The 25,432-nt window shown below is 40.3% G+C and overlaps 1 protein-coding gene across 1 annotated transcript in view; it reads left to right on the top strand.

The window, feature by feature from the left end:
- Positions 1–10,695: 10,695 nt before the first annotated feature.
- Positions 10,696–25,432, top strand: part of LOC111184978 (ATP-binding cassette sub-family A member 17-like) — a 76,710-nt gene continuing 61,973 nt past the window's right edge. The window contains 6 exon segments of the mRNA XM_089895409.1: positions 10,696–10,980; positions 11,427–11,686; positions 17,953–18,082; positions 19,251–19,269; positions 19,272–19,403; positions 20,861–21,120. Coding sequence (XP_089751535.1) covers positions 10,864–10,980; positions 11,427–11,686; positions 17,953–18,082; positions 19,251–19,269; positions 19,272–19,403; positions 20,861–21,120 — 918 coding nt within the window. The 5' untranslated portion in view covers positions 10,696–10,863.

The raw sequence follows: 25,432 nt of genomic DNA, 5'->3' as shown, positions 1-25,432 counted from the left end.
ATTTCCACCATTTTATCTTCCAGCTCACTTATCCGTTCTTCTGCCTCAGTTATTCTGCTATTGATTCCTTCTAGAGTATTTTTAATTTCAGTAATTGTGTTTGTTCATCACTGTTTGTTTGCTCTTTAGTTCTTCTAGATCCTTGTTAAATGATTCTTGTATTTTCTCCATTCTGTTTCCGATATTTTGGATCATCTTTACTATCATTACTCTGAATTCTTTTTCAGGTAATTTGCCTATTTCGTCTTCCTTTCCAATTTGGATTCCTTTCATTTCTTTTTCTTGTCTGATTGCTATGGCTAGGACTTTCAATACTACGTTGAATGAAAGTGGCAAGAGTGGACATCCTTGTCTTATCCCTGACAAGGATATAGAGGAAATGCTTTCAGCTTTTCACTGTTGAGTATTATGTTAGCTGTGGGCTTATCATATATGACCCTATTAGGTTGTGGAATGGTCCCTCTATACCCACTTTGTGGAGAGTTTTTATCATAAATTGATGTTAAATTTTGTCAAAAGCTTTTTTTTGCATCTATTGAGAAATCATATGGTTTTTATTCTTCAGTATGTTAACGTGGTATATCATATGGATTGATATGTGGATATTGAGCCACCTTTGCATCCTTGGGATATATCCCACCTGATCATGGTGTATGATCCTTTTAATGTGTTGTTGAATTTGGTTTGCTAATATTTTGTTGAGGATTTTTGCATCTATGTTCACCAGTGATATTGGCCTGTAATGTACTTTTTTTGTGTGATATTTTTGTCTGGTTTTGTTATCAGGGTGATGCTGGCCTCATAGAATGAGTTTGAAAGCATTCCTTCCTTTGCAACTTTTTGGAATAGTTTAGAAGGATAAATCTTAACTCCCTTTTTTATTCTTAATTAATATGTCAGTGTGTTGGCTCCCTTTTTGTGTTGACTTGGTGTGCTAGTGGATTATTTATTTTAGGGGTTTTATTTCCCAACCATCAATCCTTCTTTTCTCTTTTTAAACTTAAACTCTCTGCTATGAAACAATATCTTGTGTTTCTAAGAAATTTAGAATTAAGAAAACACATTACATAAACAATTCTTTCAATTGGAAAGGGTTGTTATAGACTAGAGATAGTCATGCATACTATAACAGTGATCCTCTTCTTGCCAGAATCTCAACTGTCATATTTTAAAAATACCTTTCAAGTTATAACTACATAAACGGAACATTTGATTACATCTATATTTTGTTTAAGAAGGACTGCCTTTCTTTCCTCTCATCAACAACACTTTCATTAAGCTAAAGCATCATACACATCCTTAGTATCGCTAACAGTGGGTGATAAAGATGTTAATGACCTATAAGAAGCTCTTGCAGCTGTGTAACTGCACAGACCTAGTTCCTTGAATCAGTTTAAGGAACTGTATGGTCCGTGTAATAAAAAATTACACACATTCCCAATTAATTGATTTTTAATTTAATTTGTATGACTTTTAAAATTTTCTAATTTAATAGTGAAGGGGTTTAGGATTATGAATTTTCCTGTTAATACAATTTTGCATCAGTATAGTTTTTTAAATAGAGTTTATTTTTTAGAGCAGTTTTAGGTTCACAGCAAGATTTAGAGGAAGATACAGAGATTTTCCATATACTCCTTGTCCCCTTACAGACACAGCCTCTTCCATTATCAACATCATTATTCCCCAAAGTCCATAGTTTACAGTAGGGTTCACTCTTGATGTTGTACATTCTATGGGTCTTGACAAATGTATAATGACATGTATCCACCATTATAGTATCATACACAATAATTTCACTGCCCTAAAAATCCTCTGTGGGTCATCAATTCATCCCTCCCTCCCCAACAACCCCAGGCAACCACTGATCCTTTCACTGTCTCCATAGTTTTGCCTTTTCCAGAATGTCATATTGAAATCTTACAGTGTGTAGGCTTTTCAGATTGGCTTCTCTCACTTAGTAATATGCATTTAAGTTTTCTCCATGTCTTTCATGGTTGATAGTTCATTTCTTTTTAGCGCTGAATAATATTTCATTGTCTATGTGTACCACAGGTTGTTTTCCATTCACCTACTGAAGAACATCTTGGTTGTTTCCAAGTTTGGGCAATTGTGAGTAAAATTGCTATAAACATCTGTGTGCCGATTTTTGTATGGACATAGTTTTTCATCTCATTTGGGTAAATGCCAAGGAGCACATTTGCTGAATTGTATGGTAAGAATATGTGTACTTTTGTAGGAAATTGCAAAACTGTCTTCCAAAGTGGCTGTTCCATCTTGTATTCCTACCATTAATGAATGAGACTTCCTGTTGTTCCATGTCCTAGCCAGCATTTGATATTGTCAGTATTTTGGATTTTGGCCCTTCTAATAGGTGTGTAGTGGTATCTCATTGTTGTTTTAATTTGCAATTCACTATGATGAATGATGTTGAGCCTCTTTTTATGTACTTATTTGTCATTTCCTTAGTTCAGGTCTTTTGCTCATTAAATTTTTTTTCATTTTTTAAATCTGATTGTTCATTTTCTTACTATTGAGTTATATGAGTTCTTTTTATATTTTGGATAACAATCCTTTATGACATATGTCTTCTGTAAATGTTTTCTGCCAGTCTATGGCCTATAGACTCTCATTTTCCTGGTCTATATAGTGTTTTGTGGTTTAGGAGAGAGTTTTTAATTTTCAAAGGTTTGCAGTGTTTTTTTTGTTTTTTTGTTTGTTTTTCCTGTGCTTAGTGCTTTTATTTTATTAATATTTACTTTCAGTGCATTTTGGTCTAGGAATATGGTCAGCATTATTCAGCTTTTTAGAATCTGACATTTTCTTTATGGTTGACACAACTCTGTCTCCATGAATAGTCCATGGATGTGTGTGAACTTTTCTGACCCACTTATATTGACCCCTTTTTCATACGGTGGACGTTTTGACCCCAAGGATGATTTGAATGCCCACTTTAAGTCAGAATTACACCAGTAATGATGAATTTTCATTTAGAAAGTATTTTCAACAAGAACTCCACTAAACTAATTTCAGTGAACCACATCAATATCTCAGTCCTTTTGGAGTCAGGGGTCAAGTCTTCTAGAAGTATTAAACTGAGAACCTGAGAGACCTTATCTGTGGAAAGAGACAGAACTCCATGGCTGCCATCCAAACTCAACTCCTGTGGTTGGACAGAGTATCTGGTTTTAGTTCCTAGCTTAAGGAGCCAACATAATGTAAATTGACTGGCAACTGACTGATATTTTACTGGAGTTTTATTTCTGGGGCATGGGGGGAATGTTTAATAAGCAAAATTCTGTGATTGTTCAACCCCTAAGTTAGTCTCTAGGTGTTTCTCAAAATCACACCAGTAAGAAGTGGGCTACTAAGGTTCTGCAGCTGCTCAGAAGGGAAATTGCCTTCTATTCCCTACTTGCGAAAGGCCATGAAGGATGGCAAATACAACCAGTTTTCCCTCTTTCAGTGTATGTTGGATGACTTGGGTGGTCATATTCTCATCTTCTAGCCCAAACTACCATAGCCCAGGGAGTCACATGTAGACCAGGACCAGAGAAATGCACATTGCCCAGACAGCCTAGCCTTGATCTTGGATACAGAAACTGCACAAAACCTAGCAGATCTTTTGAAGAGGGAGCAAGTGTGTTTTATGTTGCACATAGTTGGTTTATTATATTAGGCTGACAAGTTTGGAAATTTTGTATGTAGGAAGGATTTCTGTTTTGTGGAGAGCAAAGGAGGTATGCTTTGTGCACACACACCCTATTTCTGCTGGTAATAGAAACCTCTTTTGGTGTGTGTATGTGTGTGGGGGGTAACTATTCCATATAGTTCAGGAGGTGCTGACCTCTTCTCCCCCATTTTCCATACCCTCCTTCCACCTGCCACTCTGCTGGGACCCAAGCTAACCCAATAAGAGTCCTCCTAGGAACTACCAGGAAGGAGACACTCTTCTCTCTGGGATTTTGATATAAGTCTAGAGCTCCTGGGGGCCATCTCCGCCCCCCACCCCACCATGTATTTAGAGACTGCCTGACAAGAATATACACAAAGTAGAATGAAGAGAGAGAGAGACAAACTTTGATTACATTATTTGAATACTTGGATTCAGCTGTGTTCTGTAGTTTATTCCACTTTGGACTGGAAAGTTATGTGAGTAATGAATCCTTTTCGGGGGGGGCGGGTGCTTAAGCTAGGTTGAATTGGACTTCTGATACTTGTAACTGAAACAAGAAAAGAAGTGGATGACATTGAGATATCTTTCAGAGACAGAACCGTCAGGACTTACTGATGGATTTGATATGAGAGGTGAGGGAAAGAGATTAAGGTTAAAACCTAAATTTTTGGCTTAAGCAACTGGTATAGACTTACCATTTACTGAGCTGGATAGTAGAAAAGGCAGAGAGGATAAAATCAAGAGTACCTTTGTGGACACTTCAAGTTTGAGATGCGCATTAAATTCAGTGCCCACTACAAGTACTTTCTTATGCAAGCTGCCCCATTTCTGAGTTATTTGGAATCATTTGAGCACTGATTGCATTTCATCCTCAATTTTTTTCAAGGGCGTTTATGGGTCCATCGATGTTTGCGTGCTTGAAAATGTCTGCCTGTTAACTTAGTTGATTATAACATCTTAGAATTGTACTCTTTTAATTTTTATTTATTTATTTATTTGTATTTTTTGCGGTACGCGGGCCTCTCACTGCTGTGGCCTCTCCCATTGCGGAGCACAGGCTCCGGACGCACAGGCTCAGCGGCCATGGCTCACGGGCCCAGCCGCTCCGCGGCATGTGGGATCCTCCTGGACCGGGGCACGAACCCGCGTCCCCTGCATCGGCAGGCGGACTCCCAACCACTGCGCCACCAGGGAAGCCCCAGAATTGTACTCTTTTGCCTCCATCCTCTGAGGATATTCCTGTACTGTCTGCTGACAGTCTCTGGGGAGAGGACTGAGAGAGAGTGGACTGATTTTCTCCCTTCTGGTCAGTGATTTGAGTTGGTATTTTGGGGGTTTTTTTTGCCTGGATTCTTGTAGGAGTCTTTCTTTATCCTTGAAGTTCAGTGATTCACCAGGATGGTCTCTATTTTTACAGTTCTATTTAGGTTTTTATTGGAACATGAGGATCTTTAAAACCCTTTCTTTTTCTGATTTAGCTATTCCTTCATTTGACACGTTTTCTCCTAATACACACGTATTTAAATATATATATATATTTCTGTTCTAATTATGCCATTTGCTATGGATTGAATTGTATTCCCCTAAAATTCATATGTTGAAGCCCGAACTCCCAATGGGACTCATCTGGAGATAGAGTTTTTAGGTAATTGAGGTTAAATGAGGCCATAAGAGTAGGGCCCTAATCTGATAGGACTGGTCCTATAAGAAGAGGAAAAGAGAGGGAGGTCTTTCTCCATCATGGGTGGACACGGTGAGAAGGTGGCCATCTGTAAGCCAAGAAGTAAGCTCTCACTGGGACCTGACTATGCTGGCACCCTGATCTCAGTCTTCTAGCCCCCAGAACTGTAAGAAAATAAATTTCTGTTGTTTAAGCCATCGAGTCTATGGTATTTGTTATGGCAGCCCAAGAAGACCAACACAGCATTCTCTATTTCAGGAATATTAATTATCTGCATCTTGCATATCTTTTAATCTTTTCTATCTATAATCTTATTTCTATTTTTTGTCTCTATTCTTTTTCTCATATATTTTCTCACATTTATTATAAATAAGAAAATATATTTTCTCACATATATCTTGCAGATCCCAGATTTCTGCTAGTACATAGAGCTCTTCCTTTTTTTTTAAAGATTGCACATTACTTCATTGTTTAGATAAATAATAGTTTTTATAACTAATCCCCTATTGATGAATACTGGGCTGTTTACAATTCTTTGCTGTTATGAACACTGCTGCAATGAATAACCTTGTACATATGTCATTTCATACTTGTGCAAGTATGTCTGTAGAGTAGATTCCTAGAAGTGGGATTGGTGGGTCAAAGGGTAGTAATATGTTCTTGTAGAAATTCTGAATAGTTGCTGTGTTGCTTATTTTAAGCCCATTTTTCTTTTTCTATCTCAGTCATCTGTTTTCCCAAATATAGCATAAATGGACTTTCCTTAATCCCCTTCCTACTTATCTGGGGCCTGTTTGAATCCTGTCCTCATAATTGAGCTTGAGGCTGATAATTCATCATAGTTTGTGTTTGGTTGTGATGTTGTGATCCTGCAGAAATGACTGAGGCCTTTATTCTGACTGCATTGCAGCCTGGCTTCTCTCTGCCCAGGCCTGCTTCCTTTACTCTCCAAAGCACTGATTTTGAGAGTGCTCTCCAGTAAACTTCCTGTGCAGAAATCTCCATCTCAGTGTCAGCTCTTGGTTTTAAAATGCATTTCCCTGATGACCAGATAGGTTGAACACTTTTTCATGTTTATTAGCCATTTGGTATTCTATTTTGGAAGTCATCTGTTCAAATCTCTTGCCAATTTTTCTACTGGGATGTCTGTCTTTTTCTTAGTGACTATAGGAGCTCTTTAAATATTCTATATACCAGTTGTTTGTCAGATGTATGTATTATAGATGTTGTAGATGTCTTTCATGGAGCAAAGATACTTAATTTTGATATAATTCCATTTAGCGTTTTTTCTTTATATTTAGTGGTTTGCAGCTAACCCAATGAAGTAGGTTTACCTACTTCAAGGTCATGAATATGTTCTATTTTTTTTTTCTTAAAAACTTCATTGTTTTACCTTTCGCATTTCGATCTCTATTGCCCCTGAAGTGCTGTTTTGTGTGCAGTGGAGGCAGGAGTCAATATACATTGTTTTCCATGTGGACAGCCAATTGACTCTGAGCCATTTGTTGAAGACTGTTTCCCTGTGTTCTGCAGTGTCAGCTTTATTATAAATCAAGTGACCGTATACCTGTGAGGTCTTACTAGACTTTTATTCTGTTTCATTTGTCCTTAAGTTTGCTTATCCTTAAGTGCATCTCTTTTGATTCTCACTTTACTTGTGCTATAATGTTTTCCTTTGTATATATTATTTTCCTTTACTAGGCTTATTTTCCACTGCTGGGTTCCATGAAAATGAGCTCCATTACTGATCTTTTTATGATATCATTTTGCTCAGACACAGTGCCTTCAAAACATAATTGCTTTAATGCATAATTGCCAGTTATTGTACATTACAAGCATCTAAATAAACTTTAAAAAAAATTAATTTATTTATGGCTGTGTTGGGTCTTCGTTGCTGCGTGCAGGCTTTCTCTAGTTGCATCTAGTTGCGGCGAGCGAGGGCTACTCTTCGTGGCAGTGTGCGGGCTTCTCATTGCTGTGGCTTCTCTTTGTTGCGGAGCATGGGCTCTAGGTGTGCGGGCTTCAGTAGTTGTGGCACATGGGCTCTAGAGCACAGGCTCAGTAGTTGTGGCGCACAGGCTTAGTTGCTCCGTGGCATGTGGGATCTTCCTGAACCAGGGCTCGAACCCGTGTCCCCTGAATTGACAGGTGGATTCTTAACCACTGCGCCACCAGGGAAGCCCAATAAAGGTTCTTTTAAAAGAAACAGTCTACCTGTATTATCACAAACTTTAAAAAGATATGAAAACCTCTACCTGCTCTTATTTTTTTCCTGTCCATTGAACTGTAAATGTGGTTGGAGAAAACCGTGTATTCTCATTGTCCCTGGCTGTTACTTTTTATTTGTGTTGCACCAGTAATGAGCCAAAATACTTCCTCATCTACATGGTGAGGGTTAGGGTTGGCAAATTCTAATGCCGACTTTTAAAGAATTAAATGCTGAATGTTTTGGGATTCTTTTTTTTTTTTTTTTTTTTGCGGTACGCGGGCCTCTCACTGTTGTGGCCTCTCCCGTTGCGGAGCACAGGCTCCAGACGCGCAGGCTCAGCAGCCATGGCTCACGGGCCTAGCCTCTCCACGGCATGTGGGATCTTCCTGGACTGGGGCACGAACCTGTGTCCCCTGCATCGGCAGGCAGACTCTCAACCACTGCGCCACCAGGGAAGCCCTGAATATTTTGGTAGGTGGATATTGTTCCTGGTTCTTCACTCTTTCCTTGTATGAAATTTTACATCTGTGCCCTTTACCATGTGATGCTGCAGTGTCCCCCACTAGAGTAGTCAGAGTTTCTTTCTCTGTTGTGCTAATACCGGGCTTGGCTGTGGGGTTTGCTCTGGCCAGTGGAATGCTTAGCAAGTGTTGTATGAGCAGAAGCTTTCAGCATATCTGTGTGGTTTGGCTTGGCCTCTTGCTATTAGAACAACATGCTCCAGCTGGAAGCTGGTCTGAGGAGAAACATAGAGCAAATCTGTATTAGTTTGCTAGGGCTGCTATAACACAATACCACAGATAAGGTGACTTAAAGAACAGAAATTTATTTTCTCACAGTTTTGGAGCCTAGAAGTCCAAGATCTAGGTGTCAGCAGGTTTGCACTCTTCTGAGACTTTTCTCTTCGACTTGCAGGTGGCTGTCTTCTTGCTGTGTCCTCACATGGTCTTTCCTCTGTGCCCATGCATCCCTGGCTCCTCTTTGTGCATCCAGATTTCCTCCTTTCTAAGAACACCAGTCAGATTGGATTAGGGCCCACCCTAACAACCTCATTTAAACTGAATCACCTCTTTAAAGGCCCTAACTCCAAATGCAGTCACATTCTGAGGTACTGAGGGTTAGGAATTCAACATGTGAATTTGGTGGGGAGACACAATTCAGCCCATGACCGGCCTGAAGATAAGTCCAGCCAATCCCAGGAGGCCAGTACAGCCACAACTTTCCAGCAGACCCATAAGCAGGAAATAAATGCGTGTTGTTGTAGGCCACTGAGTTCTGGTGTGGTGTTTGCCATATACGTTTATGGCAGCAATAGCTGACTAAATAAGTGTATCACTACATTCACTACTTTTGTTAATTGAGGGGAAATTCACATAACACATAATTAGCCATTTTAAATTGTACAATTCAGTGATATTTCATGTACTATTCATAATGCTGTTTCTTTAATTTATTTATTATTTTTTTTTTTGGCCGCGTGGTGCGGCATGCGAGATCTTAGTTCCACAACCAGAGATCGAACCTGTGCCCCCTGCATTGGGAGCATGGATTCATAACCACTGGACTTCCAGGGAAGTCCCAGTTTCTTTAATTTCTAATGCACAATGTCAGAGATACTTTAACTGGAGGAAAAGTATGCATATTTCCTCAATGGAAAAATGTTTTTCTGAAAAACAAAAGCTCATTGTGGTAGTATCTAAAAATTAAAGCATATGTTACACTTGGGAAACAAAGACTGAAAAGGGAAGTAACTTGGTGCTATCCAAAGTGTTTTTCTTTCCTCACAATCACGTCTGTTCCAACCACATGCCTACAAAAATTGCCTACCCTTTAATTAATTAATTTATTCATTCAATATTGCTGAATGACTACCACATGCTGGCCCTACTCTTGTGTCTGTGGATTCAATGGTGAAGAAAAAAAAAAAAGACAAAAAAATTCCCTGCCTTCATGGAGCATGTGAATTCTAGTAGGGAAATCATATTAAATCAGATAAATAAGTTAAATAAATACCACGTTAAATAGTTTAAAAGTGCTAAGAAGCAAAAGTAACAGGGAAGATTGATACAAAATGTTTAGTGGTTTTGAAATTTTATATAGGATGATCAGGAAAGGCCTCATTGAGAAAGTGACTTTTAAATAAAGATCTGAAAGAAGTAGGAGAGCTAGCCATGTCAACACATGAGGGAAGTGTGTGCTGGGCAGAGGAAATAGCAAATGCAAAGGTTTGAGGCAGAACTGTGGTTTCTCTGTTCTAGGCCTGTGACACAGGAGCGGGAGAAGGAGGGAAAGTAGACCAGGAAATGAAGTGAGAAGAGATGAGCGAGGTAACGGGGTGCATCCCCTAGAGCTTTGTAGCTCATCATAAAGGCTAGGCTCTTTCTTGGAGCGAAATGCAAGCCATTAGAGAGTTTTGAGCAAAGGAGTGGGTGTGACCCGACTTGAACAGGATCACTCTTGCTACTGCAGGGAGAATGGATCACAGGGTGGCAGGAGCAGACACATTGATACCACTGAGGAGGCTCTTGCAGAAATCCAGGCAAGAGATGAGGTGGTGTTGGACCAGGGTGATAAGAGAAGGGGTGGTGAAAAGAGATAGAATTCTGGGTATATTTTTTAAGTACAGTCAGTAACCCTGTGTAACTCAAAGAGTGGAACTGACATTCATTGAGATGAGGAAGATTGTAGGATGATCTGTTTTAGAAGAAATATGAGTAGCCCCGTTTTGACGGGTTAAGTGGAGATGGCAAGGAGGCAATTGGGCATTTGGGTCTAGAGTTAGAGGCAAGGTCAAGGCTGGAAATATAAATTTAAAAGTCATCATGTAGGGCTTCCCTGGTGGTGCAGTGGTTGAGGGTCCGCCTGCCGATTCAGGGGACACGGGTTCGTGCCCCGGTCCGGGAAGATCCCACATGCCGCGGAGCGGCTGGGCCCGTGAGCCATGGCCGCTGAGACTGCGCGTCCAGAGCCTGTGCTCCGCAACGGGAGAGGCCACAACGGTGAGAGGCCCACGTACCGCAAAAAAAAAAAAAAAAGTTTAAAAGTCATCATGTAGATGGATTTAAACCCAAAATAGTGAGTGAGAACACCTTCAGAGTGAGTGCCGCTGGAAAAGAGATGAGTCCACAGATGGAGCCCTGGAGCACATTTATATTTAGAGGGTGGGGAAGGGAGGAGGAGTCAGCAAAAAAGAGAAGGAACTGCTAGAAAGGAAGGAGGAAAAGTAGTCCAGAACGATGTTCTGAAAGCCTAAGAGAAGAAAGCTTTTCAAGGATGAAAGAGTAATTCAACATTTTTGTTATGCATAATATTTGCCCCATTTGTTTCCCAACTAGTGGTGATCCCTCCTCTTCAGCTAGAAAAATGACGATGTTCAGGAACTTAAAACTTCTTCTCTGGAAGAATTTCATTTTAAAGGTAGGTATGGTTATCTGTAGGGAAAATGTGAGTCTCCTTGGGAGGAACTGAAAGATTTAGTTAAATTCGTTTCTAATAATGGAGTAAAGAAAAAATTAAGAACTTTACTTGTAAAGGGGCCCTTTTCTGCAAATGAGCCATGTTTCCACAGTAGTTCTGTTAGCCCTACTTATTGAAGGTAGCATCATTGTTACTGATTTCTAGCCATTGTTATAGAAAAAATAAAAGGAGATGTTTCTAGCTAATTCTCATTGTTTTTTTCTTTGTCATGTGTTGTACAGGGAGGCTGGAAGAAATGAAAGCATTCTTTTATTTATATATATAATATATATTTTAGTGAAGTAAAGTTGATTGAAAACATTCTTAATGGAAGAACATTTGCCACGTAGCCATTTAATGCTTGTGTTCTATTTTGGATTAACATACGGCTTTTGTTTTTATTTTAGAAACCAAAGACTTTGGTAACAGTCCTTGAAATCTTGATGCCATTACTATTTTCTGCAATTGTAATGTATCTTCATTTTGGTAGTTTGCCAAGAAATAGACCTCCTGTCAACTACTGTGCAATTGATATCACTTCACTGCCAGAATTCTTCATTCAATATCCTCTGAAAAATAGATTTCAACTAGTTTATATCCCTTCCAAAAGTGAAACTTTGAAGAGTATCACTGAAAGTGTGGAAAAAACCTTTGGCGTTGAGTTTGAAGATTAGACATAAAGATGCGGGAAGGATAGAGAGGGCATTTTTATAAAGTATAGTTTGAAGTTTTTTCCTGTGAGTTCTTACAATACTGATTCCAAATCTGGGGTCTCCGAATTCTGAAGAGTCTGCAAAGGTAGTAGTTGGGGGAAACCAGTTCACGAGGTATAGTTACTATTTCACACAACGCCCAAGAGACTTGTATATTTATGTCACAAGGCTTCAAAGCTAGTTAAAATGTTAAGTATTTGTTTTTAATTCACTGTAGCGACACTGGTTATCTCATATTAATCCTGGCTTGCAGTCATAATATGTCTCTGACTAATAAAAGACAGAAAACATTCAGTTTCTGAATTAGCCTTTTAACTGGTCTCTTTCCTCGTCTTCTTGTCCCATTCTCATCCAGTCTCTACGTGGAGCCAAAAAGATCTTTAAAAGATCTGTGGGATCTGGCCAGTCTCCCGATTCAGCTCCTTCAGTGACTTCCGTTGCACTGGCAGTCAACCAGACCCTTCCTCAGTCTTGCTGGCTTCCTCTCTTCCTTGGGCTCCCATACTGGTGGTGGTGCCACCTTTCAATTCCCGGAATCTGTGAGTCTTTCCTCCCTTCTGACAAAATGTTTTGCCCTCAGCTCTTCCTGTGGGTTGCTCCTTCTTATCATTAAGGTTTCAGCTAAAATGGCACTTAGGAATGTAGGTTTTAGGTTTCCCATCTCTGCCTTTTTCTCTCTCACAGAATCCCATTGGATATGTTCATAGCATTTTGATAAATGTTTAATTACATTGCCACTCACTGCTTCCTGTGCATTGTCTGCCTTTCCCTGCTAGGTTCCACCTCTGTGAAGGCAGAAGACTATGTGTGTTTTATTCATACACCGTGCCTGGCACACAGTAGGTACTCAATACATATTTATTGAATGAATACAGTTAGGTAGATAAAAATTTTCAAAATATGGAGTAACTTTTCAAAGTTCCTATAATTGTAATATATGTTTTTATAAGGTATTCTAATAATATATAAGGTAGAACATGAAAAGAAAGAGCTCTCCTCTCTCAGCTTTGAGTGCCACTCAATGAAGACAATTCTTTTAAAGGACCTCAGTGGTAAAATGTGTGGGAACTACTGTTTTGAAAGTTGTGCTTTATGTTTGCCTAGTATTCTAAAATATTATTCTAATCAGTTACCTTTTATAAATATGAGATTACAAAATTAAAAGAAAAAACCCCAGAATTCCTCCGTGGTGAGGTGATAAGTTAGATAAAACATGATGATAAAGAACAAGCCATAGGAAATGGGAGGGTGGTGTGTTTCAGGAGTCAGGGGCTATCCAGGCAGGGGCACAGCGAGTAGCCAGGCCCTGAGGTGTTTGAGGATCTGAAAGTCATCAAGGGAAGCTGAAGTAAGTTGAGAGAATTAGATGAGGTTTGAAATGTCTGTAGGAGCCACATAATGCAGAGCTTTGCAGGCCTTGTTAGAGTGTTTGGGTTTTCTTCTACATGCAGAAGGAGCCATTGAAGGGGTTTTAAGAAGACAGGTTATGCTGCAATGTAATTTGTTTTAAAAAGGTTTCTCTGGTTATTCTCTGGAAGAGTGATTGGAAGGGACTAGAATTTGCAGACATCAGGAAGGGAAAGATGCCTTGCTAATTGCCAACTCCAGTGCTTTCTTTCTCATCTTCTTTTCTTTGTCCTCATTGTGACAGGGATGCTTTCATCCATCTCTTTGGAATTCTCTACTGCTTTGAATGCTGTGATACTGTAATCTTCATCTATTTTTACCTCCCTGCCATTTCCATTGGAGCCTTCCGTGCTCACTTTTTGTCCTCAAACAGTTTTCTGCCTTTTCCTCCCTCTCTCCTTATTACAGAATGATACATGACACAATGCAGTGTTTAATGTAAAAAGTTAAAGTTCCCATCCCTAATCCCACTTCCCAGAATTCTTTGTTAACTGTTAGGGATGTATTTTTCTGGAATTAAAAATTTTTTTTAAGCATCTTAAAATTTACAATAAATACAAGAATTCCTTGCACTGAAAGTTTCAAACAGTATAAAAAGATAATAAAAGTTAAACTCCCCTCTTCATGCCATTCCCCTAAGCAAATCCTCCACCCTAGAAGTAAGGACAAACAATAGTTTGACGATCCCTTCCAAACTGTGGTAGACTTCTGGGGTTTTTTCTTCACAGCACCTATCGACCCTTTTGATATATGCACAGCCTATTTCTCCCTGGAGGCCTGATCCCTCTCCCACTCTGAGCCCATGATGACTCCACCCTGGGCTCAGGATGAGTCATGTAACCTCTGTCTACACCAGTCTGCACTTGGCAGTCCCCTTGCTATAGGGATTCGTCCAGGGAAGACATATAACTCAGTAAGACTCAAGGAAACACTTAGATTTTTCCCTGGGAATTTCTGGGAAAAAGATTATTGCTGTTCTGCTTCTGGTAATATGGCAGACTAGGTTATTTGGACCAACCCTCTTTTTGAAAAACAGATGCTGGATAAATATTTAAACATGTTCTTAAAAGTATTAAAGAACTAAATAGACAGTAAGGAACCATCAAGACAAACAGCATTGGGTAAAAATATTTTATTTCTTGATCCAAGGGGTAATTACTTAGATTTTAATTTTATAATTGTTCATTAAACTGAACATTTGTGTTTCATATGCCTTCCTCTATGTATGCTATTTTGTGCAATTTAACCAAATATGTGTGTATGTATATGTGTGTGTTTAAAAAGAAACCTAAATAAGGCTAAGGAAACAAAAGAACAACAACAAAAAAAACCCCATATATAGGATAAAAGGAAAATTTACTCATAATTCTATCACCCAGATACAAGTGCTGTTTAAAACCTCACATACACCCTTCCTGCCCTTTTTCTAATAAAAATAGGATCATTTTGTATGAACTCTTTGTAACCTACTTTTTATTTACTGTATTGTTAAAATATTTCCATATTCTTAGATATTTTTCTTAAGAAAAAATCTAGGTGAAGGAAAGAACCCAGAGAGGTCAGTGGAGTCCTCAAACTGCTTCTTATGAAAACTGCATCATATGAGGGGGAACTGAGATGTAGTTTCAAGCCTTGTAAGGCACAGAGGGAAAGAAGAAAAGGTCAAGGCTCATTCAGGAGGGACGTCTCACAGGAGACCATCTCCCCATAGAGCTGGGATCCCAAATGCCTGTACTCTTAGTGTAGGGTTGAGCCAGAAGAAAACACACCTCATTCCCACCCCTGCGGGGCTCTGAGGAGAGTTGCCTCCAAACTGAGCACAGCAGCAGGTGCACCCGTCCCAGGGATTTGTAGCTCAAATTCACATCACCTGGTTGTCCAAAGAAAACTTGTCATACTATGGAGTGAGATGTCGACTGCCAGATGCAAATGTAAACCTCTGGAGGAACACGCTGTGATTCTGTATCTCAAAGAAGGGTGGCCACAAATGTATCACGGTCAATGAGCACACACCAGGAAACAAGATAGCAAGGATGAAGATCAGTATGAACAATAGATGGCAAAAACAGAACCAGAAATATTTCAGATAATGGAATTATTAGCCTCACATTATAAAATCACTATGTTTACTAGATTTAAAGAAATAAAAGACAACCTGAAAATATTTATAGATAGCATTTCACTATAAAGAGTCACCTAGCAGGTGTGAGGGGGAAAAAAAGAACCAAACAGAACTTCCAGAAGTGAAAAATAAAATGATCAGAATATAAAACTCAGCTGAATGTAAAACTGGTGAATTGGAAGATAGATCTGAAGGAAATTTTCACAACACAGTACAACACAGAGAGAGATGAATTGACAAAATGAAGAAGAAAGGTTAAGAGACAGGGCCCTTGTTATTCAATTCAGAACTTGAACTGGGAAGTCTTAGTCCCAGGAACTGCTAGCAACCATCTTAGGACATCAAAGAAGTAATACAGAGGGAGAGAAAGAAAAGTCTTTTTTTTTTTAATTTTTATTGAAGTATAGTTGATTTACAATGTTGTGTTAGTTTCAGGTGTACAGCAAAATGAATCAGTTATACATATACATATATCCACTCTTTTTTAGATTCTTTTCCCATATAGGCCATTACAGAGTATTGAGTAGATTTCCCTGTTCTATACAGCAGGTTCTTATTAGTTATCTATTTTATATATAGTAGTGTGTATATGTCAATCCCAATCTCCCAGTTTACCCCTCCCCCCACCATCATACTGAGTGAAGTAAATCAGACAGAGAAAGACAAATATATGATATCGCTTATATGTGGAATCCAAAAAAAGGGTACAAATGAACTTATCTACAAAATGAAGATCATACAATTTGAGAACTGGATCAAGTCTCAACTTTCGTGGATCAAGTGGTTGTTTTCCTTTAAAGAATGGGTTTTGTTCTGCTAGAAAGTTAAAGTTCAGTTTCATCAAAAAGTCTATCAAGACTTTTAACCTTTTTTGTAGGGAAGGTGTGGAACAGCTTTTACTTTAAAGATAATTTATCCCATTACTGAGGTGTGACTCTTCTGAATGCCTCAGGTGATCACCAGGAACTGTCCACACTGGCTGGTCAGAACTCAAATGCCTCCTGGTCCTATGTGGGCTCTGGGCACCACTTAGCTCATACTTCTCCTGTTTGCTCAGGCAGGGCATATCTTAGTATTCATTAAAGGGGTCCTCTGTCCAGATTTCTAGGGCGATTTCCCAGCACAGCCTTCTTCTCTTGGGAACTCTGCCCTGCAACTCTTAGCCATTTCAGACTCTTCAAACTCTAATCTCTGTCAATGTAGCCAAGTAGCTGCATTCCACTTGGGTTTCCCCTCCCTATTCTATGGTCTGAAATGTACCTCCAGACAGAAAACCAGGGCAATCTTAGTGATCACCTTGTTTGTTTCTCTTTTCTCAGGAATCCTAATGCTGTGCTACATATTGTCCATTGTCTGATTCTTGATTCTTTTCTTTCCTGTCCAGTTTTCTTGTTATTTGTGATAGGAGTGTAAATTCAATCTCCATTACTCCATCATGGCCAAAAACATAAGTCATAGATTTTTTTTTTTAACATACAAACGAAAGTGGCTTAAAGAGATTGTGTCATGATAAAGGAATTGGGGGCCAATGGTAGGTGAATGATGCTTCACCTTTTAACCTTTAGTATCATTCAAAGTTTTCCATGTGCATGCCCTGGTTTTTTTTTTAATCTAGTTAATAAAAAATTCTCATTAGTGTTTTCAGAGACATTTGAGAAAATATTGCCACTCCAAAATGAAACTGGACTCCTGTGAAAATGAAACCATGAAAGAAACAGAAAGAGGACATGGAAATTAAAAATGATTATCAAAATAACTTTCATGGAAATAATAGAATGGACATGTTTGAGGTTCTGTTGGTGATGGGGAAGATAAAGTGAAGGAAGCCTCTGAGAATGTAAAGCAAAGAGACAAAGAAATGGAAAGTATGAAAGGTGGGTTAGACATGAAGGGCAGGTCTGGAAGTCCCACCTCATCTACTTGGATTTCTAGAAGGAAGAAAGGAGACAAATGAGGGGAGGAAAACAAAATAATATAGAAAAGATTTCTGAACACCATTTCCACCTTGGACGGGTTCACTAGTTACAAGCAGGGGAACAAAAAAGAGGACACTTGGGCATGTATTAGTGACGTTTCTGAACCCAGAGATTAAGGAATAGAAGTCTCACTGGCTTCTGGTTACCTACAAGGAAATCACACATTACACTCAGCAACGCTGCATGCTAAACGGTGTAGTAACACCTTCAACATTCTGAGAAAGAATTATTTTCAAGGAGGATCCTGTATTAAATTGTCAGTCAGATGTGAGGGCAGTTGACTATAGAAATTACTTCTCTCATCAGAGCAGCTATATTTCTTTATGATTTTGTTTCCACTTTTGGTTGTTATAACAGTGAAGAGAAGGCTGCAATGGAGCAATAATTTCCTCATTAACATGGACAAGAATTGTGCTCTGTGTACTGTAGCCCTAAGTGCGACCTAGCTAAGAAGAACTCGAATACAAGAGCTTTCAGAATGCCACGGAGGCTGAGGCTGTTATCATTTGACTTTGTGTTCACACTGCCTAGCACAGCCCCAGGCATCTTACATAAGATGCGTCCATTTGTTTGCAGAATGAAGGACTGAGTGAATGACCGTTTCCATCCATCAGTTGAGAAGCTGGCAAGACCATATCTCCTTTGGTAGAAAGAGGATAGTTGGGCAGCATTTACCTTCCCACCAGCCACTCACTAACTGGATTTTTCTCTCTGTAGTTCTAGGCTATCCTTCAGTACCTTCATTTGAAAATTACATAATTCAGGATCCCAAAGCCTTCTACGTATTGACTGGAATTGGTTTTGATCATGGCTTCAATGACAGCAAGGAGCCCTTGCCACTTGAGGTAAGAGCATCTTTTCCATCACAATCTTATTGTGCTACCCAGCCTTGAGCATGAGTTCAATAAGCAGTCTTGTTACCTGAGCTCCCTCTAGTCAGCTTTGTCAGCTGGTGGCAATCTTAATTCCAGAGGAGGTAAGAGAATACTCCTGATTTTATATATTATATCCTGGACTTTGAGATTCCTTCCAGTTTTCAGATTCTTTAAAAAAGAAGACTTTTTTGGAGTAAGCCTCTGTCCCAAGGGTACAGGACGGCATATTTTCAGCTGCTGGATTACAGAAGCGAGCCCCAATGCTAGACTCCATAGACTGGAGTCCCAGCTCTGCAGCGTCCTACTGTGTAACCTTGGGACAGTCACTAACATTCCTAGGCCTCAGTTTCCTTATCAGTGTAATGAGATTAATAGTAGTTCCTAACTCATAGAACCACTGTGAGGATTAAATGAATTTATGCCTATAAAGTGCTTAGAACAGAGCCTGGAGCAGAGGCATTTTCCAGAAGGAATAGTTATTGTCATTATTACTAATCCCACGGACTTCAGATATGGTAGATCTGTTTGTTTAAGGAAAAGGCAGTGTTTTAAATATCAGAATACTTGTTTTCTGCTTTAGGATGGGAAAACCACTAATGTAGAGCTTTTGTGTTGTGCTGTACAGTTTATCTAATGATCAGTTGTTAGAACTGGCATGGGATGTTGGTAGGTGGAGACAAGGCATTTTTCGAACACTTGCTAATGCCAGGCCCATCATGGGGACCATCTCACTTGATCCCACAGCACCTCTGAGGTAGGTACTGTTAACATCATTCCCATTTTACTGATGAGGAAACCAAGGCAAGAAGATTAAGTAATTTGCCCAAAGTGCCATGGCTATTCATTAGGAGATTGGGGTTTGGATCCAGGTGGTCTGGCTCCAGAGCCTGCACTCAGAATTATTCTGCAGCACTCCTTTCCAGATGGGGCCTCAGTAGCCCCTTGTCTGTTTCTTAGGATGGTCACAGCAGAATGCAGAGAAGACCACAACTACAGTGTGCTCTGCAGAGGGACATCTACCACTGTGGGTGCCTTTCCTCCCATCGCAGCTGACGTCAGGCACACCCTTGCTCTGTCCTGTTCCTTTTCTGAGTTTCACAATCTCATGACCGAATTTGTTTCTCTTTATTCTTCATAGGTTAAGTATTACTTGCGCTTCAGAGGAATTATTTATTCTTGAGGCTAATACTCCATGAAGATGACTTTCAAGGCTGGAGCACATCCTATCTTTATCCTCCTAACCTAAGCCAAGAACCCTGGGACTATGGACTTTCCGATGGGGGATCCCCTGGTGAGGAAGCCTCTGTGTGTTATCATGAGCACAGCCTGCTTTGTCCCATATTTATGATGCTATTTGTGTTGTTTTTGCTCTCTGAACACTTGCTACAGTAACATTTCAGAAGATGTTGAAGGAGTTACATTTAGAAATGTGGCATTCTGTAAAATGCTTACAATCTAGAGTAAGTTAGTCTAGCAGTTATGCATTTGATTGTTTTGTGCTGATACTGAATTGTTCGAGAGAAGAATGGAATTTTACAGGAATGAGTGCCTTCTTTGTTTCTGTATGTGTTAACTTTTCTGCTTATAAAAATGTGTACCTGCTGTTAACTCTCTGCAGACTATGGGAGAACAGTGGGACAACGTGGAGATCTGCTCATCCTCTGTCCTCTGCAATAAGCATCGTATTCCTGACTGGAGGCCCAGGAACTGATCCTCTTTTGGACTCATGCCCTCCACTTCACTGTCGAGTTTTGGTCTCCCTCTTTGTGAGGGGTTTAGGGTGACCATCCTCTAGGGAACTAACTGCTCTTAGAAAATTAAGTTGACAGTCTGCACCACCTTGTAGAAGTAACCACACAATTGACCTGAAGCCTTGGGCTTGCAAGCCCCCCAAGTGGGAATCCAAGTCCCAGGGTTTATAGTTTCATGTGATTCTAGAAAAGATGTGAACAGTTCTGCAGTCAAGAATATCTAATAGTTCCCAGAACTTTATCATCAAATTTGTTCCTGCCTTTTTCATCCTGACAGATCTGGAGGCCTCCCTAGGTTTAGGCCAACAGAAGACCTTAGTCCCCTCTACTCCAGTGCTGGCATACCCCACCCTGGCTCTGCCGGTTTGGAGGCCTGGTGACCCTTGCTTGGTAGTGAGGCCATTATTTCTTAGAAGACTCCAAAACCAGGGCTCTTTGCCTTTCAATCTATTGTTCCCCAAAGCTGACCTTAGCACACCAGCTGTGCTATATTGAAACAAGGGTTACTTATGGTAAAGACTGTTTTTGAGGCTTGGCAGCAAAATTCAGTGACGATAACCCTTGAACTACAGCAGTGACAACTCAGAGACAGGTCACAGCAGTTGAGGGGGGCTGTGTCTTCCAAGTGCTTTGAATTTAACTACTCCTATGTGCTGGATGAGCTAAACTGCAGAATGGGCACCCTTTCCCTGAAGCCTGAGTACTTAGGGGAGAAGATGCAGCCCCACCTGGAAGATTGTAATATTGGGTATCCCTTATTTTGTCTGCCCAGAACTACTTTACCCCATTTTCTGATAAAAGACATTGTCCCTCAGCCACAGGGTTCCCATTGTGACTTTCTGCTCTTTCTTCCATATTGTAGCATCTTGGCTATAGAAATGCCTTTTCTATTCCTGTCTGTGTGTGAATGGCTAGCCATGACCCATCTGAATTATCTGTTGTTTTTCATCTTCATTCTTAATCTCTTATACTTAATATCCACTGCTTTATGCTGTAGGATACAACAAAGGAGGCTTCCTGGCCATACAGCATGCAACAGATAAAGCCATCATGTGGCACCACGCTCCCAATGAGACGACCAAGTTGTTTGAGAGTCTCACTGTGCTTCTGAAGAGATTCCCACATGGAGCCTATGTCCAGGACAGTTTCTTCCTGGTCCTTCAGAATGAGTTCCCTCTTTTCCTCATGCTCAGCTTCATCTACATTGAGCTCACCACCATCAATTCCATTGCACTGGAGAAAGAGAGAAAATTGAAGGTAACTCCATCACATCAGATGTGTGCCTCTCCCTAGACAGGAATGTATGGGAGCTGCTAATAAAAATGGCCAGAGTAGGAGGGAGGCCAAGGCAGATAAGAGGTTGCTTTAGGTATCAGAGCAAACTCCAAGCAACTTGGAAGTTCTTTCATCATTTTAACCGGCTTGCAACTTAATTCATGTTATTACATGAATTCTTACTTTTAGACTGGGAGCGTCCAGCCTAGTGGTTCCTGATTTGCTAATACACAGCCTCACACATGATAGGTGTTCAGAATATGTTTGTGGAATGACTAACTGATAAGTGAGGGAAATAATCATCCAAAATTAACTCGGTCTCATTTTGCTGCAAGGTAGATGGGAAGCGTTCTGTAGAAGATACAACTTAAGACAAAGTTGATCTTTCTGCACTCCTCTGTTGCTTACTTAATCACTCCTGTTACTTCTTTCCTCACCTTTTGCTCTTTAAAAAAACTTCTCTTCTCACTCTTTAGCTTTCTTCTCTATTTGTTGATTCTTATGTATTAAAATAGCCTGCCAGTGGCTCCCTGAGCTATGCTTGGCCTCACCAATAGTGTTTGGTTTGCTCTGTCTTCTTGCATATTCAGGTATAAGGAGCAGTCTCATCCTGCTGCCTTGTTAGGCTGCATCTGATAGGGTGGAAAGGCAGGGAACCTGCTTTGCACTGCGATGGGTGATGGTGGGACAGTGGCTTACCTGGCAGGCCTCTCCACTTGGCTCTGCACCGACTGAAAAACCCCAGGGAAACTAGAAGCTTCTGATGTGCTGTTGGAAACCCCTTTTAGTTCCTGGATGAGAGAGAGAGTTTCTTTTTCCTGTTTGTTAAACTGTTTCAGCAACAAATTGGTGGAGGGAAGGGGTGGGCATCAAATGTCTACACTTAATGCCATTGAATTGGTTGTGTGTTTCCTATTTCACGCTTGAGTCTACTCTTTAGACAAGAGTAGGTTAAAGAACACTTTTGAAAAACTTAAGAGTAACCACCAATAGTATTTAAAAGTAGGACATATAATTCTTAAAACCCTGGAGAAAATAAAAGGAAAGAAAATATAGTTCATATACCAAAAGACAGAAAACAAAGGAAATCACCAAAAAAAGCCTACAGAACAGAAAGTATAATATTAAATAAGGTAGCAGAAGACCAAATACGGCAGTTATAAAATAATAGTCGATGGGATCAGCTTTCCTTTTAAAAGAAAAAAAAATTAGAATAGCTCAAGAAACAAAATCCAACTAACACAAAATGGCATAAAACATGTTGTTTGTTGATTTAATAGTATGTACTTGTATGTGGTGCTTGCCTTGTGCTGGGCAGCACTGTAGGACCATTCATTCCTTTCACCCTCCTACCTTTTATTTGGCCCTCCAGATGCACTCTTCACTTTTCTCCACTTTGTTCTCTGTCGGGAAGGCTGAGCCGCCCATGTTCCAAAACATGCTCCCATGAGGAGGGAGCCCTAAGAACCTCAGAAGAAGGAAGTAGGGGGCTGAGGTCAGGGTGTGTCCTGTCCCCCCATCCCAGTTCTCTCTCCACAGGTAGTTTTGGGCTTGGTTTGTCCGTTAGCTGAAGGTCACTGTCTTCTCAAGGTATCTTGCTCCATGAGACTCTCTCTCCTCTCCTGGGGTCTTGTGACCTCTCTTCCTTCTCACCCCTTTGGGCCCAAAGGTGATAATAGCTCTGTTGGCTGCTGGCCCTAGGTTTCTGCACCGTCCTAGTGTTTCCTATCACTGTGTAAGCATTTGTAATTAGGCCTCTTATAAACAAACCCTCCTCAAATTATTCTGATTTGAGTATAACATCTGTTTCTTTTAGGGACCCTGACTGATACACAGTTCTATGAGATAACTACTACTATTATTCTATTTAGTAGAGGAGGTACCCTGAGGCACACAGAGATTAATAATTGCAAGATAACTTTATACAGGACAGTACAACTAGCAATAAAAAACAATTTGGGGGGCTTCCCTTGTGGCGCAGTGGTTGAGAGTCCGCCTGCCGATGCAGGGGACACGGGTTCTTGCCCCAATCCGGGAAGATCCCACATGCCGCGGAGCGGCTAGGCCCGTGAGCCATGGCTGCTGAGCCTGCGCGTCTGGAGCCTGTGCTCCGCAATGGGAGAGGCCACAACAGTGAGAGGCCCGCGTACTGCAAAAAAAAAAAACCAAAAAAACAATTTTTGTTCTCAGATAAATAATATCTCTCCCTAAGCAAAGTAAAACAGATTTCTAATAATTAAGCTTTTGCCTTTCCAAGTGGAATCTTAAATGACATATGCCAGAGAGGAATATGCTCTATTTTGGCTGGGTGAATTGTCTGAAAAAGGGCATCCACTGGGGGGTTCTAGAAAAGCCCTTAGCCTTGGAGGCTGATAGGATCATGAATTAGCTCCTCCTTTCTGTTCACATTATAACTGAGACTCAGCCCAAACCTTTCAACTGTTCCTTGGTAAGGAACCAGGAGCAGGTAAGTTATAGTCCAGGAGGAGTCCTGAATATGGGATCTGTTCCATGAAGGAGGATGCCCTGACAGAATTTGTTCCTGGGACCAAGGTGGGAGAATGGGAGAGGGGGGCAACCAGCGTCACTTTCCACTTTGAACACAGAATACAACCAGTATTCTGAGAGCTAGGCCCTTTTCAGATCTAGTTTTGATATGGTCTGACTATGTAAATAGGTTGAGGAGGATTAAAATGGATTGTCTTTAATTTAGAAATCTCCTGCACAAGCCCTCGCACCCCGGCATAAGCCCTTTGCTCTAGTTGAATAGATTCCTTTTCTATCCCTTAAGTAGGTGCTAGCTATTCCTCCTGAAGGTGGGCCTCTCTGTTTGGAATGCCCTCTACTTCAAAATTCATACTATAGTTCATGTCCTTCAGGAAGCCTTTCTAAATTTCATCAAATTTTCATCCCATCTTCCCATAGCATGTTGTTTCCACTTCTATTATAGTATAGATGGAGCTTTCTTAACTCATCTCCATGTAATCCATTCCCAAATTAACTGACACTCCATCACTTCTGAAAAGCTTTTTGCTTGGAGCTCCCAGCACACTGCAGCTGTTGAGCTTCTCTCTACTACACATGGGCTTATGGCCTCTCACCTGCTGAGTTGTGTGTTTATCAAGGTTTGTTCCTAAATCTCTTCATACCTGTACACGTTCTAATAATTTGTGCCTTAATTAAGTTTTATATAAATGGATGAAAGGAACTAGAGTTGCCTTTGAAAGTATATTTGAATGTTTTGGAAAGATTCAGTAAGGTAGCTCTCTAAAGACATGTTAGTAGAGAGTTCCCTGGCAGTCCAGAGGTTAGGACTCAGCGCTTTCATTGCCAAGGGCCTGGGTTCAATCCCTGGTTGGGTAACTAAGATCCTGCCAGCTGCACAGTGTGGCTGGGACATGGCGGGTGGGGTGGGGGGACGGGGGGAAGCACATTAGTAAATTTCACGTGGGTGAAACCGCTGTAAAATTTGGGGGAAAAAATTATAAAAGCCTGGGAAAAGTCTGTACTAGGTTATTTTACACCTGTATTTTGCATCCTCAGTGCACTTTGAAGACTGTGATCCTGGAGTGAGCTTTATGTGGACATTACACTAGTGCTCCAATGAGCACGCCCATGCTTCAGAAGAAGAGTTCATGTTCTGACATCGCAATTCTAGCACACATGACACATTTATGTGCTTAAAGTGAAGATGAAATTTTAAATCATGTGTATGTCACTTTTGTGATTCCCTGATAACCAACTTGTTTTTGATTCATTGACCTACTACCACATCCAATCTTAAAAGATAAAAACTCTACTTCTGTACTTAGGGTGTGGAGTATACAGGGTTATTATCATATATGTATCTCCAGTACTAGATTGTGAACTTTTGGAAGGCAGTCGCTCTGCCCGTTGTATGTTTTCCTCATGGTACCCAGCATAGAGCTTTGCATTTATTCACATATCAAACATTTATTAACTTGTATTTACCAAACATGTGCATGTGAGTTACAGACATAAATGACACAGTCCTTTCCCTCAGGTGATTCATGTTACAAAAGAATCCCAAGTGCTAAGGTAATGGAATGTATAGATGTGATGGCTGTGTGGAGGATGGGCAAAGCTGACCAGAGAAGGCTTCACAGAGCAGGTAACTCTTGAACCAGGTTTTGAAAATCAAGTAAGATTTCACTACATAAAGAGAGAATGAGAGAAAAAAGAGTCAGAACAACGTGTGTGAGAGGCAAAAAACAAAAACAAACAAACAAAAAAGGCATATAAGTCACGGTGTGTTCAGTGAATTGCAGGAAGT

This window comes from Delphinapterus leucas, chromosome 15, assembly GCF_059928025.1.
Source record: "Delphinapterus leucas isolate spDelLeu-1000000601 "Yukka" chromosome 15, BTC_Dleu_Yukka2, whole genome shotgun sequence".
Classification (NCBI taxonomy): domain Eukaryota; kingdom Metazoa; phylum Chordata; class Mammalia; order Artiodactyla; family Monodontidae; genus Delphinapterus; species Delphinapterus leucas.
The sequence above is the reverse complement of the archived record's forward strand: the minus strand, read 5'-3'. Positions and strand labels throughout refer to the sequence as shown.